Raw genomic sequence first — 27,696 nt, forward strand, 5'->3', positions numbered from 1 at the left:
CTGCCTCTAGTTTTGGATAATTCTTTGCCTAAAAATAGCTACAGCTGGCATGAGTTATTAAAACAAAGAAAAGGTGTAGTATCAGTGCTGCCTTAGACTAAAGTTCCTATTTGTTTTCAGGAGTTGTGTCCCATTTTAGATTTTGAAGAAAGAAATGACCATTTCTTAGGAAAAGGCAGAATATATACATATCCTTTCCCATTTGAGTAGTTGGGGCCAATTGAGAGACAGCCTCTTAACATTCTGTGGTGTAACCAGTGTGCTTGACTCTCTGACGATGTTTGCTATTACTAGAAGATGGTGGTTCCTAGGTTTACTTCTGGTCTGTTTCTTGACAGTATTACTGTTTTCTTAATGGTATTTGCATTCTGAAGCATTAAGGTCTTTGGCAGTCCACCAAGATTAACAAATACCAATCACAGGTTAGAAACACTTGGACTTGACTCATCTTTATGTATGTTTTTAAATTTTTTCTATTAATTTGAGACAGATTCTCCAAATATCATATTGGATTTATAGTCTCTTAAAAGTATGTTTACAAGGTCACATGATAATGAGAATTATTAATGGTTCAACGGGGAAAAATATCTTCTTTGTTGACAAAAGTGCATGCACATGGTTAAAAAGTTTGTACACTCTGTGGGTGAGGTGTCCCTCTCCCATCCTTGAATCCAGTGCCCTAATTCCTCTCTTCAGAGGCAATGATGGTGACTCGTGTATTATTCCAGAGATGTTCTTTGTGCATATGAAACAAATATCTAGTGTGTAAACTTCTTCACTTTCATTTTTTCTCAAATGGAAATGTACTATACACACTATTCTAAACCTTCCTTTAAAAAATATTTATCCTTTGGAGTATTCTCTGTAAAAATATTTACATATTTGATGTATTGGGTAGAATATTTAAAGTGCTCTTTTGGCCAGGTGCAATGGCTCACACCTGTAATCCCAGCACTTTGGGAGGCCGAGGTAGGCAGATTGCTTGAGCCCAGGAGTTTGAGACCAGCCTGGGCAACATGGCAAGACCCTATCTCTACAAAAACATTTTAAAAAATGAGCCAGGCATGGTGTCACATGCCTGTAGTTCCCCCTACTCGGGAGGCTGAGATGGGAGGATTGCTTGAGCCCAGGAGGTCAAGGCTGCAGTGAGCTGTGATCACGCCACTGCACTCCAACCTGAGCAACAGAGACCCTGTAATAAATACATACATACATTACATACATACATAATAACTTTAAACACACTTTTTTGTCTACTGAAATGATTTTTGCTTTGGGGAAAAATAATACCTGAATCCTGTTCTTATTTTCTCCTCCTCTTATTTGACTGTACTGTTTTTACAGTTTTAAAATGGGCTCTTTTGTGGTCTGTGGGATATTTCTGGTGGTCCTTATCATTCCATTTTCCTCTTCTTCAGGCAGAATTTTTTTAATGCCTACTGACAAGATTTCAGGTGAAGTGGATCTGGGTTCGTGATAGAATGTAGGTGAGAAAGAATCTAGAGAAGAAAATTAATAAAATAACTTATGTGAGCAAAGATATATTTTATCTTTGAAGGCATTGGAAGTAAATAATATAGGCTATACAGACTTGTAAATTTATGTTTAAGAACATGTATGTCTCCTGACTCCCATAGAAATGGGGAGATGACTGTGTGCACTGGCTTTAATGTGTTTATTAACCTGCCACATGAGGCAGGGGGAGATAACAGAAGCCCTTCCATTCCATTTTTCCTTTTATCTAACTTCATACAATTTGTTGTTTCTTAAAGTCATAGTTCCATTTATCGTGCCACAGGTGGGAAGGCTTGTCATATTTTTTTTGGTGATTAGTATTTAGTTTTTTAAAATAAAGATTGTGAGAGATGGAGAAAAACATTTTTTTAAATAAATTTCTATTTCAGATCCTGGAGTGGCACTCTTCCTTCTGTTCTTTTTTTTTTTTCCAGGGACAACTAACACACAATAATGTCTGTTTATCATCTGTGTTTGTGAGTGAAGATGGGCACTGGAAACTAGGAGCAATGGAAACTGTTTGCAAAATTTCTCAGGCCACACCAGAGGTAAGCCAGGGGACAGCCCCCCTTCCTTACTTGGTTTTTAATAGCGTCTTAGTATGTGGTTCTTGCCTAGGCACTTTCCTTCAGTGTTAGCTTGGTCTTAAGAGACTTGAATTTTTTGTCAGTGCCCTCATTTATAGAATTGTAGCATTTTGTTCCTCAGAGGCAGTAGGAGTCATGTATCCTTTCTCCTTATTTTATAAAATGGGGAACCTGAGACTGAGAGAGGTAAAATGTTTTGTTCAGATATTTTAGTTAAATGCCCCTCCTCTCTGCCCCATAGTACCTTGTACTTACTTCGATCATACCACTTGATAGTGAGATTACCTTTATGTATCTGTCTTGTATTCCAGTGGTTGGGCTCTTAAGGGTGTGGGTCTCTTATCGTTATACCTCTACCTAGAATAGTGCCTGGCACATAATAGTTATTCAGAAAATGTTCTTTGAACAGTTGTCCAAGTTGCCCGAATTCATACATGGTATCTTATTAGCTGGACTTAGGACCTGTGCATCTTAACTCCTAGTGGACTGTGTTGTTGCTGACGTAGTATTCCTTATACTTTTGTCTGCGTGTTTCCCTCCCAGGTTGATGAACCTTTCTGTTTTCTGTTTTGTGTGTTCTCTTCACATTTCGCATGTTGCCATTGCATTCACTCTTTCTTACAGAAAAAATAAAAATCATTTCCCTCTTAATATCCCTACGGAAATGGTGGCTCACTGTTGACTCACTGTTTCAGTCTAATTTCCCCTGTTCTCTTTTGTGCTGCTTCCACACTTAACTTGGGGCCATGTCTAATGTGCACTTTCATGGGTTCTTGCTCAGTTCAAAAGCTCTACCACAAAGACATCTCTCTGGTTATCCTGCCCATACTGATCCCTTTTTTCCCTGAGTTTACCTTTTGTGTACTTCGTATAATAGCATGTAATCCTTTCTGTGCTATTTATTCCAAATTCTTTGCCATGGGATATAAGGCCCTTCACAGTCTTTCTCCAGCCTACCTTCAGCCTCATTTACCATTTAGGTTTTTTAGGGGAGTGCTGGGGAACGGAGTTTCCCTCTGTCACCCAGGCTGGAGTGCAGTGGTGTGATCTCGGCTCACTGCAACCTCTGCCTCCCTGGCTCAAGTGATCCTCCCAGCTCAGCCTCCTAAGTAGCTGGGACCACAGGTGCACACCACCACACCTGGTTAATTTTTTATATTTTTGATAGAGATGAGGTTTTGCCATGTTGCCAAGGCTGGTCTCAAATTCCTGACCTCAGGTTTTCTGCCCACCTTAGCCTCCCAAAGTGCTGGGATTACAGATGTGAGCCACGGAGCCTGGCCTCACTCAAGAGTTCTTGAGGTGTAGTCTGGTTACATCTTGTTCCATGTAGTTCAGCTATGTCCCCACATATGCCTTCTTCCTTCATACTCTTCTTCTTTGCAGGCCATTCTGTTGCTGGAATGCATTTCTTCCCCTTGGCTTCTGGAAAATGTAAACTCATCTAAGATCTGGCTTCCATCTCCTTTCTGTGACTCCTTCCCCTAGGCACTCCCCTACCCAACAAAATTAGTCACCCTGGTGCTTCCAGGGCACTCAGCACGTTTATGGAGATTCTTATTTACATTCTAGGTTGTGAGCACCTGGTTGGGGGCAGAAACTTTATTGCGTTCATCTTGTATTCTTAGTGCTCTCAATGATGTTCGGGACATATAAGCTCTTCAAATATAATCTTCAAAACTAGCAAATTAACATGCTTATTCTGTGGATGTTGGTTTTGTCTCCATAGCTAAGGTTCTCAACTTTCTAATCTCGTGTGGTAGCAAGACTTAAGATTCATTTGATTTAGTGAGATTAATGACAGATTTGTTCTGTGCTAGAAAAGCCTCCTTATTGTTAATATCTAAGCAGGAAGAGAAGGAAGTGTTCTAATTTCCATATAAGGAAATCAGATGCACAGATGCCTCTGAATAGCAGAGCATGTCTGTTAAACCAGATGAAGGGGAGAGGAAAAGGAACTACCATTTATTACTATGCCTTGTGCTGTGCCAGGTACTTTATTTGCATTTTTTAAATTAGGAGCATTTTAAATTTGTGCATCTAATGTGTGGCATTGATTTGAAGGTTTAATTGCTGCTGTTTGCATTGCTCATTGCTTATGTTACCTGATGTAAGAGATTAGTTCACCAAATATGTGTATGAATCATTTTCTTTAATTCATTTCTCTGTCTAGTTTCTGAGGAGCATTCAGTCAATCAGAGACCCAGCATCTATCCCTCCTGAAGAGATGGTAAGATGATATACTTCACATGTAATGAAGGCACCTTTGTGTAACTAAGTATGAAATTTTAAAAAACTTTCCTCTGCTTATTCCTTTCTTTACTGAGTTATAGGTGCCTCATAATTCCTCTGGCCTTAAAGCTTTCTAAGATTAATCTTATCGCCACAGCCAGGGAACCAGCTTAAATTTTTTTGTCACATAAACACCTATGATATGAGGTGGAGATACCTCAGTGTGAACAGACTATTATACCCATTTCACGATAAGTAGCTGTATTAGTCTGTTTTCATGCTGCTGATAAAGACATACCTGAGACTGGGCAATTTATAAAAGAAAGAGGTTTATTGGACTTACAGTTCCATGTGGCTGGGGAGGCCTCAATCATGGCAGAAGGTGAAAGGCACTTCTCACATGGCAGCAGACAAGAGAAGAGAGCTTGTGCAGGGAAATTCCCTTTTTTAAAACCATCAGGTCTTATGAGACTTACTGACTATTACCAGAATAATGCAGGGAAGATCTACCTCCGTAATTCAATCACCTTCCACTGGGTTCCTCCCCACAACACATGGGAATTGTGGGAGTTACAATTCAAGATGAGAGTCACAGGCCAACCGCATCATTCCTCCCCTGGCCCCTCCCCAATCTCATGTCCTCACATTTCAAAACCAATCATGTCTTCCCAACAGTCTCCCAAAGTCTTCAGTCATTTCAGCATTAACTCAAAAGTCAGTAGTCCAACATCTCATCTGAGACAAGGCAAGTCCCTTCCACCTATGAGCCTGTAAAATCACAAGCAAGTTAGTTACTTCCTAGATACAATGGGGGTACAGGCATTGGGTAAATACAGCCATTCCTAATGGGAGAAATTGGCCAAAGGGGCTACAGGCCACATGCAAGTCTGAAATCCAATGGGGCAGTCTAATCTTAAAGCTCCAAAATGATCTCCTTTGACTCTGTGTCTGGCATCTGGGTTATGCTGATGTAAGAGGTGGGTTCCCATGGTCTTGGGCAGCTTCTACCCTGTGGCTCTGCAGGGTACAGTTTCCCTCCTGGCTGCTTTCACAGGCTGGTCTTGAATGTCTGCAGCTTTTTCAGTCACACGGTGCAAGCTGTCAGTGGATCTGCCATTCTGGGATCTGGAGGATGCTGGCCCCTTTCTCACAGCTCCATTAGGTGGTGCCCCAGTAGGAACTCTGTGTGGGGGCTCCATCCCCACATTTCCTTTTCACACTGCCCTAGTAGAGGTTCTCCATAAAGGCCCTGCCCCTGCAGCAAACTTCTGCCTGGGCATCCGGGCATTTCCATACATCTTCTGAAATCTAGGTGGAGGTTCCCAAACCCCAATTCTTGACTTGTGTGCACTTGTAGGCTCAACACCACATGGAAGCTGCCAAGGCTTGGAGCTTGCACCCTCTGAAGCCACATCCCGAGCTCTACGTTGGCCCCTTTCTGCATGGCTAGAGCGGCTGAGATGCAGGGCACCAAGTCCCTAGGCTTCACACAGCACGGGCACCCTGGGCCTGGCCCGTGAAACCACTTTTTCCTCCTAGGCCTGCAGGCCTGTGATGGGACGGGCTGCGGTGAAGATCTCTGACATGCCCTGGAGACATTTTCCCCATTGTCTTGGGGATTAACATTTGGCCCCTCATTACTTATGCAAACTTCTGCAGCCAGCTTGAATTTCACCTGAGATCTTCTTTTCTATTGCATTGTCAGGCTGCAAACTTCCCAAACTTTTATGCTGTGTTTTCCTTTTAAAACTGAATGCCTTTAACAGCACCCAAGTCACCTCTTGAATGCTTTGCTGCTTAGAAATTTCTTCCACCCGATATCCTAAATCATCCCTTTTAAGTTCAAAGTTCCACAGTTCTTTAGGGCAGGGGCAAAGTGCCACCAGTCTCTGCTAAAACATAACAAGAGTCACGTTTGCTCCAGTTCCCAACAAGTTCCTCATCTCCATCTAAGACCACCTCAGCCCGGACCTTATTGTTCATATCACTAGCAGCATTTTTGTCAAAGCCATTCAACAAGTCTCTAGGAAGTTCCAAACTTTTCCACATTTTCCTGTCTTCTTCTGAACCCTCCAAACTGTTCCAGCCTCTGACAGTTACCCAGTTCCAAAGTCTCTTCCACATTTTCAGGTATCTTTTCAGCAACACCCCACTCTACTGGTAACAGTTTACTATATTAGTCTGTTTTCATGCTGCTGATGAAGACATACCCAAGACTGGGCAGTTGACAAAAGAAAGAGGTTCATTGGACTTACACTTCCATGTGGCTGGGGAGACCTCACAATCATGGCAGAAGGTGAAAGGCACTTCTCACCTGGTGGCAGACAAGAGAGCTTGTGCAGGGAAACTCCCCTTTTTAAAACCATTAGATCTTGTGAGGCTCATTCACTATCATGAGAACAGGGCAGGAAAGACCTGTCCCCATAATTCAGTCACCTCCCACTGGTTCTTCCCAGAACACGTGGGAATTGTGGGAGTTATAATTCAAGATGAGATTTGGGTGGGGAAACAGTGAAACCATTATCAGTAGTTGTACTTTCCTGGAATCCATAATAATTGTGGAAGCAAAAGCCCTAGGTCCTTTATTGTATGTCACCCAAACCATTCATCTATCTCTAGCTGCCCATTACTTAGGATTTCAAGATGCACAGAACAATGATTATTAACATTAGAGTGCTAGCAAAGAATATTCTGTTTACCAATAAATTCAAAAGCAGATGCTCCCTCTATAAATTTGTTTTTATAGCCACTGTAAATAAACAATTCCCAAAGATACATTTAGTGTGCTTTACAGGAAATATGAACTCAACTATAAACTGAAGTATAGACCTAAGACTTGAAATAAATCAGATTTATCCAAATCAGTATTTTTTATACACACACACACACACACACACACACTAGTGTTTTTAAAATTGGTGATTTGTGGGTTTTAAGTCAATTTAGGGGGTCCTGACTAGCATTTTACAAAAAAATAGAATAAAAGAAGATGTCTTTGGGCATCTTAGATAGTAAGTCTAAGCATTGTTTTATGAAACTTTTGTTTCCATTATGTGTGTATTTATGCACGTGTATGTATAGTAGGTCATGATATAAGACATATTCTTTACCATGGGTTGCAGTGAAAATATTTTTAAAAGCCACCGACGTGTGCCATGCTCTGACGTTTTTAAAAATTTTTGCCCATTTTAATGTTTTAAAATCTTCCACAAATTCTATTCACTAATAGTGTTAAGAACCTATACATTCATTTATGTGTGGTGTTCTAAAGACAGATTTTAGTATAATAAATACAAACATGGGAGAAAGTGCTTCAGAGAAAATTAGAAATGGCTTATAAGGCAGATCCTGTAGTTTTAATTGTCTTTACTGCTTTTAGTCTCCAGAATTCACAACTCTCCCAGAGTGTCATGGACATGCCCGGGATGCCTTTTCATTTGGAACATTGGTGGAAAGTTTGCTCACAATCTTAAATGAACAGGGTGAGTTAGAGTTATACTACTGCATCTATAGAATAAGTAGGAAAATCATCCAGGGATCTGTTCTCTGTGGAATTCAAAGGACTATAGTCTTTGAGCATAGTAAGGAATTTTTTGCTTACCAGGTAACTTTTTTAGGGCAGATATTAAGAACAGTAGGGAAAGAAGCTTTGGGTTTCATTCGTTTGCATGGTGAAAAGAATTTTAAGTAGGAAGCACTTTGAACTATGGCTGTCAGTATCATGTGTGATTATCTTATTAATTGGTAATAGTACTTAAGTGGTCTAAATGTAGACTGCATTCCTTATTGAACCAGCCAATAAGTACATAACTACCATTAATGATTTATATGTAATAATCTGAATAATAGGGTAAAATTCATAATTTTTTGTTAAATTGGGCTTAACATTTCTCTCTTCTTTCAAAGCTCATTTGATTTATTTTCCTATTACTTTAATTTACTCTTCACTTTTTTCTTTCATTGCCTCTTAAAGCTCAGGCTACTAAGGACATTGTTTTCTCCTCTCCTCTGTGTTCTCTAATTGCATGCTTGGCAGCCTGCTTCACTCTCCTGTGCCCACTTTAGGACTTTAATTTTCCACTCATTGAGTTTACTGAGGCAAGTGTCACAGTAGGCCCCTTACTGGCCTACATCTCACATAGCTCAAGCTTTGTGCCAGTTCTAATGCAGTTTGTTCCGCCAGGCTTATGCAGTGTTCTGATTCAGCTCTCAGCTCTAAATTGTCCCATCCCAAATACTTGAGAATTAAACCCTAAGGCCCAAAGGCATCCATTGTGTATAATGAACTAACTATTCTGTGTATTTAGAATGGTAGCAATTATTTACTATCCTTGGAAGAACTGTAAATATAATCGTTCACATAACTGTTCTATGGATGAGGAACCCCTGTTGAGAAAGGCCCTGAAACCTATCACACTGTTAGCCCTTCTTCTTTGGGCCTGAGCTGGGTTAAATGGATAATCAGGAAATGAGAGGGTATAGAAGGAAATGGCACCTGGGGTGGGGTTTGACGGTGGTGGCAGGACAACTTTCTACACCTGCCAAGGAGTTATGCCTAAGGCAAGTAGGAAGCTGTTTAGCAACAGCCAGGGCTTTGTTTGTTTGGGCTTTTACAGGTTGGTTTTTGCTTTCGGCAGTCTCCAGCTATAGAGGTCCTGAAAAGAGGGAGAAGGCATTGGAAACTAATTGTAGCTCTGGATTTCAGTTTCAGCGGATGTTCTCTCCAGCTTTCAACAGACCTTGCACTCAACTTTGCTGAATCCCATTCCAAACTGTCGGCCAGCGCTCTGCACCTTACTATCTCATGAGTTCTTCAGGTGAGGGCATCTGGTGTGGTGACGCTGGCTGCTTCCGGAACACTGCTGCCTGCTCTCATACCTTGGATAAGTGCCAGTGGGGGGATTTTGGAGGACTAAATGATGCAGTTTCTGTTGTTAATTATTAGGAGAGATTGAATCATGTCCACAGGAGAAAATAGGGAAGAAATTGGGTTGTCCGTCAGTTTCCTATTATAGATAGGAAGTTTTAGAAATCCTTTATTGTCTTGAAGGCTTGGATTTAGACATTGTAGCCAGCCTTATTAGGGCTTCTAATAGTGAAGAAGCTAGGTGTGTCCACTGGTTTACATTTGTAAGTTAATTGAAAAAGTTATTCAACCCAGACTTTCTTTTCTGCTGCCATTATATTATGAGTTTATTATTTTTTTTCTCATGGGGATGGTGAATGAGTTCATTTTCTTTGTCTAGTAGTATGTGATGGAAGAGCAAAGAAGTCGGTTTAGAGGGAAGGGCACAATATAATTTAATGCTTTATCAGATTCAGAGATGTTTTTGACCCCCTCTTCAAGGTTAGTTTTAATTATGTGTCCTTCATTTTTTTATTTCCATGACTGCAGAACTTCTGCACAGGTTAGTTCCATATTCATGACTTTTATTAGCAAAGCCAACCTTATGTCAGTTTTAAAACTGAAAACCCTATGTGTTTGCATTTAGAGTTTGGGAAAAACCAGAGCAAAGGGAAGGCCAATATTATTCCCAAGTGGGGAAAATTACCTCTAGGATAGAACTTGGGGCAGGTGGGGAGGGTAATCTTATTAAATAAGTAGCATTTGTGGTCACTGGGATTATATTGTCATTTATATGTCAAAGAAACTATTCAGAATTTTTCCCATTATGATCATCATTTTGAGGATGTTTTTAAACATTTGTATTTTTAATTGACATAAATTTTATATATTTATCACTATGAGAATCTTTCCAAGGTATTTCTATGCCCTTTTGGATGATTCTTAGAAATATTTTATTTCCCTTGATAGAAAGTCTCTACAAAGAACAATCCCTTACGGTAAATAGATTCTCTCATCACTATGTGTAAAATGAGTTATTAAGAGTTGTAAATTGAGAGGGGAGAAGAAAGCTGAAAACACACAAACCCCACCTGCCAAAATCCCACTGTTAATGTGGGGAGAAACCCCAGTCAAGAGACAACAGTAGGAGCCAGGGTCAGCATCCCTTACAGAGGCAGCTGAACCAATTTGACTGATGAGATTTAAGTTAACACATCTTTGCGTTGAACCAGGGGAAGCCTAAGATAGGTATAAACATAAGATGTGGAGACCCAGGTGGTAGCTCTGCTTACTGGGCCTCTGAATAGAATGTCCAGCTTGTATGCCGTAGCATCTGGGGTCAACAGTCTCATACACAGTAGGATGTGAGCTGAGCAGTGCACAGCCTTTGGAATTCTCTGGCAGCCCTGTAGGAAACTGACCGCTCCTCTCGCACTAATCCCTGCTTGGCTGAAAGAATGACCAAGCAAATTACAGCAGGAGAAATGAGAAGATTGCTGTATGGAAATTCCACTTTCCACAACCTCTTTAATAGTTTTTATTTCATCAAAGGAGACTGGAGAGTCAGCAATATTTTGTAATGGTAATGTCATTTCTCCCAGGATATTTCATTTAACATCCTATTACAACCAACAATTTGGAGGATTTTTCTGACGAAACCATAAAGCATGTTAGCATATGTGTGTTTAAACTTGTATCCTCTTCACAGATCTCTTTGATATTAAAATGTTAGATTTCATAGAGGCTTGTTCCATAGTATTTGTCTCACAAGCTACTTAGTTGTAATAGAATCTTTAAATGGCAAAGGAGAATGTTTCTTTGTTTAAAATTATGTTGATGTAGTCTGTGGTTATGGCCTCAATATTTAACATGCCTTCTCTAATCTGTTCTGCTGAATTCCTTCTCTTTTTGGCATTTAGAAATGATTTTCTGGAAGTTGTGAATTTCTTGAAAAGTTTAACATTGAAGAGTGAAGAGGAAAAAACGGAATTCTTTAAGTAAGTTCAGAAAATTAAGAATTTAAATTGAATAACTTGGATTAACTCCATGTAATCACTTGAGGTATTCTAGAGAAGATGACTCAGATATTTGGTTTATTTCACATTTATTGAACATTTCCTATGTGTCAGGCTTTCTGCTAGGCCCTGGGATAGATATTTCTGGTGAAGGAAACAGGTACCCAGACTGATAATCCTTAAACAGAGAGGTGGGTACAGTAGAGCTTTTGGAAGGAGTCCTGAGAACACACAGGGCAGGAGGAGGTCGTTAGAGAAAAGGTATTCTAGGCAGAGGGGCAACATAAACAAATGCACAAAGACAAAACCTAGTGTGACTAGTGCAAGAACCGCAAGCAGTTGAGTCCTGCTGGGGGAGAAATTCCAAGACAAGGACAGGTAGGAGGTACCCCTCTCATGTGGCAGTGAGGAGTGCTGACATTATTTGTAAATAGGGGACTTCAGGCATTGAAGCCATCAAAGAGGTGGAAGCAGGCTGCGAAACAGATTAATGTCCCTCTAGGTGGATCACTTTGTTCTCTATTGTGGGAAGGCTTAACTCATTTAAGATTTTGATTGGTTAGTAGACTATGGTAGTCCAGGCAGTAAATATGAAGCCACACATAAGGGCATTAATGTCTACAATGAAGAAGACACTAAAATAAAGGTTTCAAATGATAAAGCTGAGAAGCCTTAGTGATTACCACCAAATGAAATAGAGAATATTGGAGGAGAGGACCTAATACGCAGGGAAAATTATGACTTCAGTGTTGGATATGTTGGTTTGAAGTATCTGTTGGACTTTAGAGATATAAATGGACAGTTGACCAGACAGGTCTGAAGCTTGAGAGAAGTCTTAAGCTGATGAGCTAGAGGGAAATATTAGTGTGTTAGCCTGTAGTTGGTAACATTTTCACAGAGAAAGTGGGTAGCATGAAGGACAGTGGGCCCAAATTGTAATCCTAGGGCACCCAACCTTATAAGGAGGCTGGTAGGAAGTGGTGGCTGTTGGGAAGGGGTGGCTGATGAATGAGAAGCAGGGGTTAGAGGAGACTCAGAGAGCTAGGAAGGCTATGATATTCCCAAAGGAGTAGGGAATTTCACAAAGGTAGGAGGAATCAACAGGTACCTGTTCATTTAGCAGTTAGGAAGACACTGGTAACTTTATCTTAGCAAGAGCTGTTCCAGCAGTGAGAATGCATTGGGCTGATAAGTGAACAGAAGGTGAGAAAGACACTGGAGAAAAACTTGGAGAGAAAATATTATCACTGAAGAAGCAAATGGAGTCAAGGAAGCATTTTGTAAGGGTAGAAGAGACCTGAGCATATTAATAGACGAGGGAAAGGGGCTAGCAGAAGAATGGAGGGAGTAGTTGAAGCTGCAGTCAAGTTGGAGAACTGTTAGTGCATTGTCCTGGAAGAGAGGGGAATGCTGGCGCAGTGACTGGATGGGGGTGGCCTTAAAAGGAGGCCCTCGGAACCTTGATAACTGGAATGGAGGTGGGAATGAGTATCAATACAAACCTGTCTGCTGATAGTGGTGTAGGGGTTTGAACGTGATAATGCATGTGACCTGTTTCCTAATAAAGTAGGAGGCAAGGATATCTGCTAAGGGTGATTGTATAATGGAGTAATATTACCATTAATACCTAATATCTGTATTTTTAACAAAGTGCTTTTATATATGTTGTTTTAATTTATGAGGATAGTGACAAAAGCCTATAATTTGTTAGTTATGGAAACTTTCTACATTGTTTAAATTTGAGAAAGTGTCTTTTAGACACTTTTAGATAATAATCTAGAAAGCCTGTCTTATTAGGGTAAAAAGGGGGGCACTTTGGCTATTAGTAAGGGAATAATTTGGTGGAAACATTTCCTGGTGTGAATTGGAGGTATGCTGACTAGCTGGCTTTGCCTCACACTTCCTGTTTTTTTGTTGTTGTTGTTTGTTTGTTTTTTGAGACAGAATCTCACTGTCACCCAGGCTGGAGTGCAGTGGTGTGATCTCAGCTCACTGCAACCTCTGCCTCCCAGCTTCAGGTGACTGAACCTTAGCCTCCCATGCCTCAGCCCCGAGTAGTTGGGATTGCAGGCGTCCGCCACCACGCCTGGCTAATTTTTGTACTTTATTAGTAGAGATGGGGTTTCGCCATGTTGGCCAAGCTGGTCTCAAACTCCTGACCTCAAGTGATCTGCCCGCCTTGGCCGCCTAAAGTGCTGGGATTACAGGTGTGAGCCACTGCACCCAGCCATGCATTTTTCTTAAGTACTTGGGGACCAATCTGTTCACCTTCTCTATCTCCATTTCAAAATGCATCACTTTGATAGAAGTGAGAGAGAAGCTGTGTGTAGGCTAAACTGTACAAGTAAGCTGATACAGTGTCATGACCAGTTTCTTGGGCTTTCCCTTTTTGTCCTCAGATTTCTGCTGGACAGAGTCAGCTGCTTGTCAGAGGAATTGATAGCTTCAAGGTTGGTGCCTCTTCTGCTTAATCAGTTGGTGTTTGCAGAGCCAGTGGCTGTTAAGAGTTTTCTTCCTCATCTGCTTGGCCCCAAAAAAGGTGAATGCTTTTTCAAAGTGTTATTGCTAGTTAAGGAGTTTGATGATTATTGTCCATATTTGAGCAGGATGAAATTACTGTGTGGTGTAGTTAATGTTTGGTTCTAAAAACAGAGAACAGTTTTTGGCCCCTGATGTGATAACTTTAATTTTCAAACCTGGGTACCAAAGTCCACAGGATAAATGAAGCATCTTCCTAGAGAGTCCAATTTACTATAATAAGTGTTACATCTGACTAGAATCTGAAATATACATCTGAAGTTTTAAGGTAAGGCATGCATCTTCAAAGAACTTTTACATTTATCATGAATCATGTAGGCCTGTACCTCCTACCTTACCAAGACCAACCCATTTGTTTTCTATTTTCAGTGAAAAGCACTGAGATCATTTTACTTCTTGGGACTTCAGGGTTTTTTTTCCGAATGTGAAATGAGGTTATTGCTTTGGAATTTTACAATTTTATAGCACTATAGATGGTAACACAACAGATTAGAGAATATAGTATTAATATAACATTAGAATTTTAAGTTACGTAGAATCCTGCTTTCAGAATTTATTTTCTTAAACGGATCTCAGTCCAACAAAGCTTTGTTACAGTTTAGAATTTCCTTATGTCTGTACTTTGATATCATTCTCTTTAGCCACGAATTTTTCTTTATAGCTCTTACATCCTATTCCTCAATAGGTCTTACATAGGGGTGTGCCTCTGAATCGCCTATGTTGCTTTTTTAAAATTTGCCTCTTTGCTTGATCCATTGGTTCTAGAACAGAGCCAGGACATAGGTATACATATTTTTTAAAAGTTCCCAAATAATTCTCAATGCATACCTGCCTGATAACCACTACCATAAATACCGGAAAAAGAGGACTATCCAGCATCAAAGTCCCACTGTAGCATTTAACACCTGGTTTTGCAAATACAACTACAACAATATCAGTATGTCACAAATCTAGTGTATGAAATTCCTCACTGATTAAACATAAATTTATAAAAAGTTACTCAGAATTCTATTAAAATACCAGCTTTGTTTTATACTAAGTATGATCTCTAGTATTTCAAAAACTCTACGGATAAGTGTACTTAACATAATTAAGCGTTAAGTAATTTTGGGTCAAGAAAAGAACTTTCCTTTGGTTTAGAGCATTAGAATTTAGAAGAGTACTGGCTGACCGGGCGTGGTGGCTCATACCTGTAATCCCAGCACTTTGGGATGCCGAGGCAGGCGGATCACTAGGTCAGGAGTTTGAGACCAGCCTGGCCAATATGGTGAAATCCCGTCTCTACTAAAAATACAAAAATTAGCCTGTGGTGGCGGGTGCCTGTAATCCCAGCTACTCGGGAGGCTGAGGCAGGAGAATTGCACGAACCTGGGAGGGGGAGGTTGCAGTGAGCCGAGATCACGCCGTGCACTCCAGCCTGGGTGACAGAGTGAGACTCCATCTCAAAAAAAAAAAAAAAAAAAAAGAATTTAGAAGAGTACTTAGAATATGTGTACTTTTGGGCCCAGTGCATGAATTATGCTTAATACTCTTCACTGAAATGAAAATTTGTTTTTTCATCTATAACCTTTGATTTTTCGGGTAGATCATGCGCAGGGAGAAACTCCTTGCTTGCTCTCACCAGCCCTGTTCCAGTCACGGGTGATCCCCGTGCTTCTCCAGTTGTTCGAAGTTCACGAAGAGCATGTGCGGATGGTGCTGCTGTCTCACATCGAGGCCTACGTGGAGCACTTCACTCAGGAGCAGCTGAAGAAAGTCATCTTGCCACAGGTCAGAGGCCAAGTTTGCAGTGGGGTAGTCACAGAACCTGAGGAAAGAGTGCTGAAAGGAGGAGGTTTGGAGGTATTCAGATAATAGCTTACAAAGCCTTGAGGCAGCAGTCTGTGGAATACAAAGTGCTGAAATTAAAATTGCATTTCCATTCCATTCACACAGGCAAATCGATTAAACCGACAGATTTGGTCTTAACCTGGGAAAAACTATAATTGTTTGCTAATTTCAGAAGGGTAAATGAATAACAATAATATATGGAGCGCTTTGTGAACATAAAATGTAATTATCCATAATTATTATAAAGTAATTAAATTAGAACAGAGAGGAACATGAGATGATTTGTATCAGTGTCTTTCAGCCTGTTGTTATCAGCCACTAGGGAACTTTATTATGATTTGCCCACTGAAGTGTTTCGTTAGTGAAACTAATGAAAGGTTTGTATTAGTTTCTTAGGCTGCCATAACAAATTATCACAAACTGCATGGCTTAAAGCAATAGAAATTTATTCTTAGTTCTGGAGGCCAGAAGTCTAGAACCAGGGTGTCACCAGGACCCTGCTTCCTCCGAAGGCTGTAGGATGTGAAAGGGACTCCTCCCTACAAGCTTCTCATAGCTCCCAGCAATCCTTGATATTTCTTGGCTTCTGTCTATATCATTCCAACCTCTGCCTCTGTTGTCACGTGGCCTTCTTACCTCCTTGTCTGTCTTTACATGGCCTTAGAAAGACACCCGTCATCGAATTTATGGCCTACCCTAACCCAGTATAAAGGTCACATTCTGCATGGACATGAATTTTGGAGGGACACTATTCAATCTAGTATGAAGTTTTTAAAAAATTGTTTTAAAAGACTACAATCACATGGTGTCTTTCAAATAATTTTCCTGTGAGATAGATTAACATTCTCTCTGCTTTCAAGGAGCTCGTAAGTGGGATATGTTTCAGTCATCTGTTGCCGTGTAACTACCCCAAAACTTAGTGCCTTAAAACAACAATCATTTTATTCTCATGATTCTTTGGATTGATTGGACTCAGCTGAAGGTTCTGTTCCACATACCAGCTGAGGCTTCAGTCATCTGGGGCCTGACAAGGGTTGATACATCCAAAATGGCTCCTTGGTATCTTGGAAGGGGTGGCTGTGAGGCTGGGCCTTTCTCTCCATGAATTTTCGGGGAGCCCTGGGGCTTCTGTCCCCCAAAGTGACATTTCCACATGTGAAGGGGTGGCCTGCGGGCGTTTCTTGTTAAGTGGAATGAGAGACTTGAGCAAAGAAATGAGACACAGAGACAAAGTATAGAGAAAGAAAAAGTGGGCCCAGGGGACCAGCGCTCAGCATACAGAGGACCCACGACGGCAGTGGTCTCTGAGTTCCCTTAGTATTTATTGATAATTATCTTTACCATCTTAGAAAAAGGGAAGTGACAGGATAATAGGATCATGGTAGGGAGAAGGTCAGCAGTAAGACATATGAATAAAGATCTCTGTGACATAAGTTTAAGGAAAAGTGCTGTGCCTTGATATGCATACGTAAACATCTCCATAAACCCTTTTAGTGCATTAAGAGCAGCTTTGCACTAGCAAGTCCCACCTTTCGCCCTAAGGCGGTTTTCTCCTTTCTCAGTAAACAGAACATACAATCGGGTTATGTTCCATTGCCCAGGGACGGGCAGGAGACAGATGCTTTTCTCTATCTCAACCGCCAAGAGGCCGCCTTCCCTCTTACACTAATTCTCCTCAGCACAGACCCTTCACGGGTGTCAGGCTGGGGGACGATCAGGTCTTTCCCTTCCCACGAGGCCATATTTCAGACTATCACATGGGGAGAAGCCTTGGACAATACCTAGCTTTCCTAGGCAGAGGTCCCTGCGACCTTTGGCAGTGTATGTGTCCCTGGGTACTTGAGATTAAGTGAATGGTGATGACTTTTCACAAGCATACTGCCTTCAGGCACTTGTTTAACAAAGCACACCCTGCACAGCCCAAAATCCTTTAAACCTTGAGTCACCACAGCACATGTCTCTTGCAGGGACAAGGTTGGGGGTAGGGTCACAGATTAACAGCATCTCAAATACAGAACAAAATGGAGTCTCTTCTGTCTACTTCTTTCAACATAGACACAGTAAGTCTGATCTTTCTTTTCTTTCAACATAGACACAGTAAGTCTGATCTTTCTTTCTTTTCTTTCAACATAGACACAGTAAGTCTGATCTTTCTTTCTTTTCCCCACACACATGATTTCTCTAGCAAGGTAGGTGGAGTTCTTAAATGGATGGCCAGGGCTAAAGAAAAAAAGGGGGCAAAAGAAGCCTTAAAGTGTAGGTTGTGAACTGACAGCCATTTTTGCCTCATTCTCTCGGTTAGAGTTGCAAGAGTCAGCCCAGGCTCATTGTGGGGGATGGGTTTACTCAAGGGCATGGATACTGGAGGTGTGATTCACAGGGGGCTGACTTTAAAGTCACTATGTTGTAGTAACTACAACATAGCACTTTGTATTTACATCTGTAGCAGTAATTCTTACCCAGTATGTAGTTGTGTCTGGAAATTTAGAAGAGGAATGAAGCAATCTTAACTCTGACATGGAGGTGTCATCATAGGTCTCAGAATTGGACTGAGGTCAGAGAGTAAATGTTGAGCATGTGGAAGGCAATGAAAGCTCTCAATACTTAGGAAACTGCTTCCCCTAAAGAAGAGTGGGCCAATTTGTGTGTGCTAGAAAGTTCACTTTGGTAGCAGTGTGGAAGAGAGAACACAGAAAGGGAAATAAGCTAGGAAGCTGTTAGAATAGTTTAGCTAAGATGACAAAGGCTAGGGAAAGTGTGACAGTGGATATAGGAGAGGGACACAGAAGGGGTAGTACGCAGTTTCGCATTAGATGGAAGAAGTGTTGAGGATGACTGATTTTTGGCTTGGGGGATTGTTTTATGATTATCATATTCAGTGGGTAGAACTCTAATATGTAAAAGAAACATGCTTTAGTTTACATGTACAGAAAGTGCCTGATCTGTTAGCATTGTTCCTAATAATTTTCTTTTGAGTCCTGTTTGAAATCTTTGATCTTACTATATAAATGAGGAAACTAGGCCAGAAAAATAAAAAGACCAATTGGTCAAGTCACATCGAGAATTACTAGCAGAGCTAAGACCAAAACCAAAGATTCCTGATACCTATCACACCCTGCTGCATCCACTAGGCAGGCCAGTTACCCTGGCCTTGTGTCTGGCTGGTGCAGATGCTTTGAAGGTCATTTCCTTCCTTCTCTGCAGAGCAGTACTTGCCTGGTATCTGTATGTTACTGTCTTCTAAGGTGTTTTTGGTTGCAAGTAACTCATTTTAAACCAGCTAAGCAAAAAACAAAAAATAATAAATGTTAGACTACCTTAGATGGAAATCAAGTGCATCTGGGGCTTTCAGCCATGTTTTTAATTCCTTTCTTTCTACATTTGACTTTTGACTCTCTAACCGGCTTTCCTTGTTTTGGTGTGCACATGGCCAAACACGGTTGTCCCATAACTTCCAAGTTTTCTGTCCTCATTAAAAAAAAAAAAAAAATTCTTCTAGAGATGGGGTGTGTGTTGCCCAAGCTAGAGTGTAGTGGCTATTCACAGGCATGATCCCACTACCGATCAGCCCAGGAGCTTTGACCTGCTCCATTTCCAACCTGGGCTGGTTCACCCCTCTTTAGGCAACCTGGTGGTCCCCAGCTCCTGGGAGGTCACCATATTGATGCTGAATTTAGTGCAGGACACCCAAGCGGCATAGCATGCTACAGCCCAGAACTCCTGGGCTCAAGTGATCCACCTGCCTCAGCCTTCTGAATAGCTGGGGCTACAGGCACGTGTCACTGCCTGGCATAGTGTCCTCATTTTAAGTAAACCTATATAAACTGAAATATAAATTCTAGTTTATATTACTGGACAAGAGATCGTGATGGGCTCAGTTTGGGACAGGTGTTACATGCATCATTTACAAAGGAAGTTTTAAGGTCCTACCCTTGAAAAGAGCTGAAAAGAGGAGCATGGACAGGAACATAACTGTTAGCGCCCTAGACGAGTTCTGAGTGTGCTCTGCAAAACACTGCCAGTATGTGAACTGTTTATTACAGTTCTGTGATGTGAGTACAGATATGAAGACTTAACATTTAAAAGCTTTTGTAGCAATTTGACAGTATTTTTATGTCCCCAACATATGTCTTTTTAATTTTGTTTTGATTGTATTTTTTAAAAATGGTAAGTCTATGATGGATTGGGAGGGGAAGATACTGGTCTTTCACCACAGGTAGTTTGAGAGCCACTGACCTGGAACACATATCTAAGATAATGTAGTTTATCTGAATAAGCACAATCTGCAGCCCAAATGCTCATTTACAGAGGAAGAAAGAGATAGGTATTGTGGTTGTCAACCCTTATTACCTCATTTGCTCCTAGGTTTTGCTGGGCCTGCGTGATACTAGCGATTCCATTGTGGCAATTACTCTGCATAGCCTAGCAGTGCTGGTCTCCCTACTTGGACCAGAGGTGGTTGTGGGAGGAGAACGAACCAAGATCTTCAAACGCACTGCCCCAAGTTTTACTAAAAATATTGACCTTTCTCTGGAAGGTAAGAATTATTAAAAGGTCTAGCTTTTTGTGTATGTTATTTTTTTAGATTTTTAATATTATATAAGTAATGTAGGAGGGTCATATTCAGTCAAATGATATAAAGAAGTATAAATAAAAAGTTAATTTCCCTTTCTGAACTTCTGGGGGGGCTTTTCAGTGGAAATCCTTTCAATTTTTTTTAAGCTCGCAAAAAGACAAATATATGTTTACACATGCATAGAGTTGTGTACCACATAAGGACGTTTTGGTCAATGAAGGACCTCGTAAATGACCGACTGTCTATACCATGGTGGTCTCATGACATTATAATGGAGCTGAAAAATTGCTGTTGGCAGTTGATGTTGTAGCTGTAGTGGAATGCATTACTCATGTGTTTGTGGTGATGCTGGTGTAAACAAACCTAGTGTGCTGCCAGTCATAAAAGTATACTGCATACAGTTATGTGCAGTGCATAATACTTGGTAATGATAACAAATGACTATGTAACTGATTTATATATTTACTATACTTTTAATCATTAGTGTATTCCTTCTGATTTAAAAAAAAAAAAAGTTTAACTGTGAAACAACCTCCAGGGGGTCCTTCAGGAGATAATCCAGAAGAAGGGATTTTTATCAGAGGACATGACAGCTGGGGAGGTCAAAGACAGTGAAATTGATGATCTTGACCCTGTGTAGGCCTAGGCTAATGTGTATGATTGTGTCTTAGCTTTTAACAAAAAAGTTTCAAAGTAAAAATAAGTAAATAATTTTAAAAACAGAAAAAGCTTACAGAATAAGGATATAAAGAAAATATTTTGGTACAGTTGTACAATATGTTTTAAGCGTAGTGTTATTACAAAAGAGTCAGTTAAAAACATTAAAAAGTTTATAAAGTTATAGTAAGCTAAGACTATTGAAGAAATTTTTTAAATAAACTTAGTGTAGCCTGGCTGGGTGTGGTGGCTCACACCTGTAATCCCAGCACTTTGGGAGGCTGAGGTGGGCAGATCACGAGGTCAGGAGATCAAGACCATCCTGGCTAACACGGTGAAACCCCGTCTCTACTAAAAATACAAAAACATTAGCCAGGCATGGCGGCAGGTGCCTGTAGTCCCAGGAGGCTGAGACAGGAGAATGGCGTGAACCTGGGGGGCAGAGCTTGCAGTGAGCCAAGATCGCACCACTGCACTCCAGCCTGGGCAACAAAGCGAGACTCTGTCTCAAAAAAATAAATAAATAAAAATAAACTTTGTGCAGCCTAAGTGTAGTGTTTATAAAGCGTATGATGGTGTACAGTAGTGTCCTAGGCCTTCGTATGCATTCACTGGTAACTCAGCAACTTCTTGTCCTACAAATGCCATTCATAGTAAATACCCTATACAGGTATACCATGTATCATTATATTTTTACTGTACCTTTTCTATGTTTGGATACGCAAATAATTACCACTGTGTTACAATTACCTACAGTACTCAGTACAGTAACATGCTGTGTCAGTTTATAGCCTAGGTGTTAGTAGGCTATACCATCTATGATGTTTGTACAAGGACAAAATCGCCTAAGATGCATTTCTCAGTACATATCCCCATTGTTAAGTGACACAAGACTGTGTAGATTTTTGTTTAAATGGTAAGAAAATGCCATGCACAAATCTATAACTTGTTTGTTTTCATGTAACAACATATCAGGGACCTGTCTCCCAATACATAGAAGTCTAACTTACTCTTTGAAAGCTACCTAATATTTCATTGAACATAATTCATTCAGTGATTTCTTTATTCATGGATACTGCATCCATTTCTGGATTTGTAATCACTATAAACAGTGCTGCAATGAATATCTTTATACATGTATCTTTCCAGTTGGTCCCCCATATTTGCAGGTTTGCATCTGCAGATTCAACCAACTGTGGATCAAAAATACTCAGAAAAGAAACAAACAAAAAAAAGGTATAAGAACCCAGAAATGATTTAAAGTATTATGGGATGATATGCATAGGTTATATTTAAATACTACATCATTTTCTTTAAGAGACTTGAGCATCTGCAGACACTGAATGTCAGAAGTAAACTTGCTGGGCCAAAGGATATATTTTAAATTTAGTACATACTGTCAGCTTACAAAAAGGTTACATCAATTCTTATTAACATTAGATGTTTAAGTTTCTTGTGACTTTTCTTGGCCTATGGGGTAAAAAGCTGTTGACTTTTAGATACTTCAGGAAGTCCTTATTTCTGATATGTTCCCAGTGGATGTTACCTGGGAGGTAGCAGTAATTTCTGGTCTTACAAGAATTTTTTATCAACAATGTCATTGCTCATTTGTATAGCCTTCAATAAGACAATGACCTTGTTATGTAATTCTGGATCTCTAACCCAATTCTCATTGATAGTTGGTAACATGGAGACAATAGAAAAGAGTTATCAGATAGGCTTTTCTCTAATTTTGATGCTAAAAGAATTTTTAAAGCAACATTGGCTTCCTGAAGTTTTGAACAGCGTTCACGTCTTCCTTGGTGCTAATGAAACCAGTGTTGTGGCTGCAAAGAGCTTGTAAAGGGTGATGTAGAGTCTGTGGTCTCATTTTCAGCTATGAGAGGGAAATAGGAAATTAAGTCTGCCTGAAAGAGAAGTGGAGAACATGGTTCAGAGAAGACGACATCGGATAAGACATTAGATAGGACTTCAAGGAGGACAGTGGCACAAATAAGAGTGAAGGGCTTGTAGAGGCCTGGCCTTAGAGGGCTGGGGTGAGGAGGGGAGATGTGCTGCTGAAGAGAGCTGGGGACCTAATTGTAAGAATTTACCCCAGGCCATTCCCCACATCCTTTTTTTTTTTTTAGCCAAAATTTTACTGAATCATTTTGACCAATGCCCATTTTTTTTATTATGAACTTTCTGGTAAACTGTTAAGGACATTTCTTGAAACTTTTTCCCCAGTTGGTGTTAAATGTCCATAGCTTAAATTTATTATTTTAACTACTACTAAATGTATAGTTTTGTGGTATTCAGTACATTCATATTCTTGTGCTTATACTCTTCAACTTTTATTCTTAAAAGGAAAGTAAGTAGAATTAGTTGGTTTTAAATCGCCACCAACATGTTTTGAAGGGCTGTAATTTTTTAACTAGGTGTCCCAAAGGTTGTATCTATATAATGCTTGGATCCTTTCTATTCATCACCACCACATGGAGTGGACACAGCCTGTTCTTAAACACCTCTAGGGACAGGCAGTCCATTCCATAATGGGTGTATGTCTTCAAATGTTTGAAGATGTTCTCTCCTGCATTTTATCCTTTATCTGTGTTAAAATATACCCATTTCACTTAACTTATGCCCACCAACCATGTGATAGATCAAGAAGCAATTTACTGTCCCTTTCATGTTTTGGAGTTTTTATTTACCTTCAGATTCTTCTATGCGTGTCGTCTGCAGCAAGCACAGTCAGATCTCGCCAGTCTTGGAGAACCCCTTCTCTAGCATATTCCCTAAATGTTTCTTTTCTGGCAGCATGCCCATCAACAGCAAGAAGCACATACAGCGAGATTACTACAATACTCTTTTACAGACAGGTAGAAATATTAAATTTATATAGCTTTTCCATTGCTTGGATGAATGTTTTCCTGAGACTAATAAGCTTAAGGGTGTTTTGGGAGTTTTGAGACTGATTTATTTGTAATTATATAGTCAGCTTTGGTCTCATCTTGTTTCTCCAGACTAATGGATATATACTTACCTCTTCTTTGTAATTGGTGAGAAAAGCAGGTTGACATTACTTGAATTCTTTTTTTGCACTGATACTTTAAGACTTCTGATGCCTTAGTGCGGCATCTTCCAGATTGTACCAAGAATGATAGTTTTGAAAGATGTTAATGGGCGTGTTGTGAAAAAGAGTTCTGTGGTTAAATGAGTTTGGGGAAATGAGAGCAAAGTCATTAACACATTGCACAGGATCTCTCAGTGCCTTAACTACTACACTTAGGGAAATCTGCTTAAAGTGAGGATAATAAGTTGAGTTAGGCAAACTTTTGAGCATGCAAGACTTTTTCAGGCATATGTAATTAACATCCCAAGGATAACACTGCCTGGCTTAGAGCATTTCTATATTTATGTATAGATAATTATGTCAGTATACTATATGTTTAGATATTTAATAAGGATTGAATGTGCTAGGTATTACTTACATGCTTCCACTGAGTTAATAATATAAGTATTATATAATTATTTGGATAACATGTTACATCATTGATCTTGAGTAATGTTCTGCTGGGATCTCTTTTGTTTAGTATGCATGGATATTTCCAAGTAATTAGATCTATACTACTTACACTTCCTTAATGCTATCCTTCCCCTAAATGTAGCTCTTACCCTTAACCAGTATTTTATGAGAATAATTCTTTTCCCTACAGGCGATCCATTTTCTCAGCCTATTAAATTTCCCATAAATGGACTTTCGGATGTAAAAAATACTTTGGAGGACAGTAAAAACTTCCCATCAAGTTCTAAAAAGTCTGAGGAGTGGCCTGACTGGAGTGAGCCTGAGGAGCCTGAAAATCAAACTGTCAACATACAGATTTGGCCTAGAGAACCATGTGATGCTGTCAAGTCCCAGTGCACTACCTTGGATATGGAGGAGTCATCTTGGGATGACTGCGAGCCCAGCAATTTAGATACTAAAGTAAACCCAGGAGGTGGAATCACTGCTACAAAATCTGTTACCTCAGGGGAGCAGAAGCCCATTCCTGCTTTGCTTCCACTCACTGAAGAGTCTATGCCTTGGAAATCAAGCCTACCCCAAAAGACTAGTCTTGTACAAAGCGGGGATGACCCAGACCAAATCAAGCCGCCAAAAGTGTCATCACAAGAAAGGCCCCTTAAGGTTCCATCAGAACTTGGTTTAGGAGAGGAATTTACCATTCAAGTAAAAAAGAAGCCAGTAAAAGATCCTGAGATGGATTGGTTTGCTGATATGATCCCAGAAATTAAGCCTTCTGCTGCTTTTCTTATATTACCTGAACTGAGGACAGAAATGGTCCCTAAAAAGGATGAAGTCTCCCCAGTGATGCAGTTTTCCTCAAAATTTGCTGCAGCAGAAATTACTGAGGTGAGTACTTTTTATGGAGTAAGCTGTGCTACTAGCTTTAGGATTTCCCTCATAGGTCCTAGTTGCACTATCCCATGTATAACAAGCAACGTGCTATTTTTCCAATCATCAAGTCAAGCACAAAATTAACAAAATCAGTTTCTGTCATTGGTATCTTTCCTTCCCCAGAAAAATGTAGCAATGCTTAGGCTAAGTGTTTGTTTAATGAGCTATTTTAACCTTTTTATTTGAAAAAAGATTAAAATAAGGATATGGTGTCATCCACACTGATTTTTACTTGATTTTATGGTTTTTGCAAAGCTATTTTCCAGTGCTGTGGTTTTGTAATCCTACTTTTCAACTTTCTGTTAGAGCTCTAAGTTATTTTACTTAGTACGAGGTAGTGTTTCTGGCATCAAAAGATAAATTTTAAATTCTTGCTTTTTCAAATTTGCATATGGATTTGTTTCAGTGGGTTCTTGGTGTGCTTTATTTTGTTGCAGGGAGAGGCTGAAGGCTGGGAAGAAGAAGGGGAGCTGAACTGGGAAGATAATAACTGGTGACAACAGATGTGAGTTAAACTTTAGGAAAAAGGATTCCCTTTTTTAAAAAAAAAAAAAATGAATACCTCAAAAGCAGGCTTTGGGACAAGAAAACCCCAAAGTGGCCTGCTTTTCCCATCCCAGGAGCTCATTATCCAGTCTGCACCAACAGAAATAGGAGACTGACTGCGAGTGCTGGCTAAAAGCCCTGGGGGTGAGGCTCACAGTACTGGTTTCCAGGAGGAAGAGCCTTTGTGCATTTGACTGAGGCCAGTTTCTTTGAAGAGCAAGTAGCTGAAGAGAGGTCAAATTTACTGCTTTTTCCAGGACAATTCTGGAAGTAAAGAAAATGTAAGAATTCAAGCTGGTTAGCTTAATTTTGTGCCATTTCTTTAACATAAGAGTAAGCTCTATTATGAAATACAACTTAAAAAAATTTTAGCTATAAATTATATAAATGATTTTAAATTGCTGAGGTTTCCTTAGGCAGCTTATTTATTTGTTTACAGTTATACTATCTGAGTAAATGGTTCTTTGTGGACCTGGGCAGTTCCTGACTGTTCCACATGTAGTACATTGTACCAAAGTTCTTAATGAGAATATTCCCCACAATCCTGTTCTCTAAATGTCAAATAAAGATTATTTTCACTAGATTCAACTTTACAAAATTTGTTTTATATCTGTTTGTTAGAAAATGTACAGACATAAGTTTCACCCTAGAGTATGTATATAACGTTTTAGCTTATCCATCCTTTCATGGAGCGCCTCCATTTCCATTAAAAGCCAGGCCGGAGCAGGACCCTTTTGGAGTAGTGACTCAGTTGCTTCCAAGGCCCCTGCTATTGTGTGCAGCGCTGACCGGTACTCTTCTTCCCAGGGGAACTCTTGACGAGCTCTTTTTGCATAAGGCTGGGAAAAAAAACATAAGTAATATAAATATAAAGAACCTTCCTTTTGGACTGGAAAAAAGTTACGTGCAAATTTTATTCTAGTCATTGGATCACCAAGGTAGGAGGAGGGTGCACCCTGAAACCCCTACATAGTCACCTAGAAAAATATATAAAGCCATTTTGGTTTCATCATAGCAATTCAGAGTGCTGCTACTAGTGTCTTAGTTTGTATGTGGTATACAACAAGTATTCTGTCCCAAAGGTCTCCCAATGAGAAGTGCTGCATAGTCCAAGCTTACATGTCGTATAAACAAGTTCATAAATGTATTTTCTTCTTATGAAAGTTTGACTAAAACTTATCAGAATGTTGTTCTTCATGAATTACTACTATACTAAAATGCTCAAAACAATATTTTGAATATCCTTATTGGTGTCAAATTTCTGCCTTTTAATAGGCAGATGTGATCTTTAGATACTGCCAAAAATTATTAGGAGTCTGATTTGATTAATAAGGAAAGGAATCAAACTAAACATTTAGGAGAGTAAGTTTCTTTCATTTTCTTCTGTGGTTCAGTAAAGACTGCATTTATAGCATCATTGGTACAATATGTAACTTCCCTTAAAGGTTACTACCAATAATTCAAACATACTGAAAGAATATATTTGGTATGGTATAGTCCCACTTCTGATTTTGAAAAGCAACTACCATAAAACAGAATTTTACATGTCTAGATCTGTTTGATTTGAAATTCAACATGAGGCTGGAAACCACATTGGTTTGTTTCATCAGTAAGTAATAAGGGCAGAATTTGCCTTGTTAAAGTTTGCCCCTATTGAAATCAGCCCGTACCTGTAAAGGTGACCTCTTTGCTTCTTCTACAGTCACATTAGCAAAGCATTCCCAGAAAATACCTTTTTCCTGTTTCACCCGTTCCACTTTGGCAGCTTCAGTTTCATCTACAAACCCAGTCTGCCAGGGACCATGAAAAACCAAGCAAATAGCAACATGTTAGCACTCTACTAGATATGAAATGGCCACATAATCTATGTAAGTGCTTAATGTTCAGCCATACTAGGCAAATTCTGGAAGTCACATGGA

At 39.9% G+C, this 27,696-nt stretch overlaps 2 protein-coding genes across 16 annotated transcripts in view; one reads left to right on the top strand and one right to left on the bottom strand.

Moving 5' to 3' along the window:
- The window catches only part of SCYL3 (SCY1 like pseudokinase 3), a 42,738-nt gene extending 16,373 nt beyond the window's left edge, over positions 1 to 26,365 (top strand). For 2 of the 7 annotated variants that reach the window (XM_031658741.1, XM_031658744.1), the window contains exons 4-14: positions 1,905 to 2,063; positions 4,276 to 4,332; positions 7,714 to 7,816; positions 9,040 to 9,151; positions 11,100 to 11,177; positions 13,595 to 13,734; positions 15,319 to 15,503; positions 19,929 to 20,100; positions 23,493 to 23,654; positions 24,492 to 25,186; positions 25,669 to 26,365. In XM_031658741.1, coding sequence (XP_031514601.1) covers positions 1,905 to 2,063; positions 4,276 to 4,332; positions 7,714 to 7,816; positions 9,040 to 9,151; positions 11,100 to 11,177; positions 13,595 to 13,734; positions 15,319 to 15,503; positions 19,929 to 20,100; positions 23,493 to 23,654; positions 24,492 to 25,186; positions 25,669 to 25,728 — 1,923 coding nt within the window. In that variant the 3' untranslated portion in view covers positions 25,729 to 26,365. The remainder of the gene's footprint in view (positions 1 to 1,904; positions 2,064 to 4,275; positions 4,333 to 7,713; positions 7,817 to 9,039; positions 9,152 to 11,099; positions 11,178 to 13,594; positions 13,735 to 15,318; positions 15,504 to 19,928; positions 20,101 to 23,492; positions 23,655 to 24,491; positions 25,187 to 25,668) is intronic. The other 5 variants (XM_003893542.5, XM_031658743.1, XM_003893541.5 and 2 more) reach the window with 5 other exon arrangements.
- The window catches only part of C1H1orf112 (chromosome 1 C1orf112 homolog), a 58,804-nt gene continuing 56,490 nt past the window's right edge, over positions 25,383 to 27,696 (bottom strand). For 6 of the 9 annotated variants that reach the window (XM_009193646.4, XM_009193638.4, XM_017952278.3 and 3 more), the window contains 2 exons: positions 27,448 to 27,567; positions 26,361 to 26,616 (listed from right to left, as the gene is read on the bottom strand). In XM_009193646.4, the coding sequence (XP_009191910.2) occupies positions 26,419 to 26,616; positions 27,448 to 27,567 (318 nt within the window). In that variant the 3' untranslated portion in view covers positions 26,361 to 26,418. Of the gene's footprint in view, positions 26,617 to 27,447; positions 27,568 to 27,696 lie in introns of all 9 variants that reach the window. The other 3 variants (XM_021930686.2, XR_002518887.2, XR_640755.3) reach the window with 3 other exon arrangements.

This window comes from Papio anubis, chromosome 1 (genome assembly GCF_008728515.1).
Source record: "Papio anubis isolate 15944 chromosome 1, Panubis1.0, whole genome shotgun sequence".
NCBI lineage: Eukaryota > Metazoa > Chordata > Mammalia > Primates > Cercopithecidae > Papio > Papio anubis.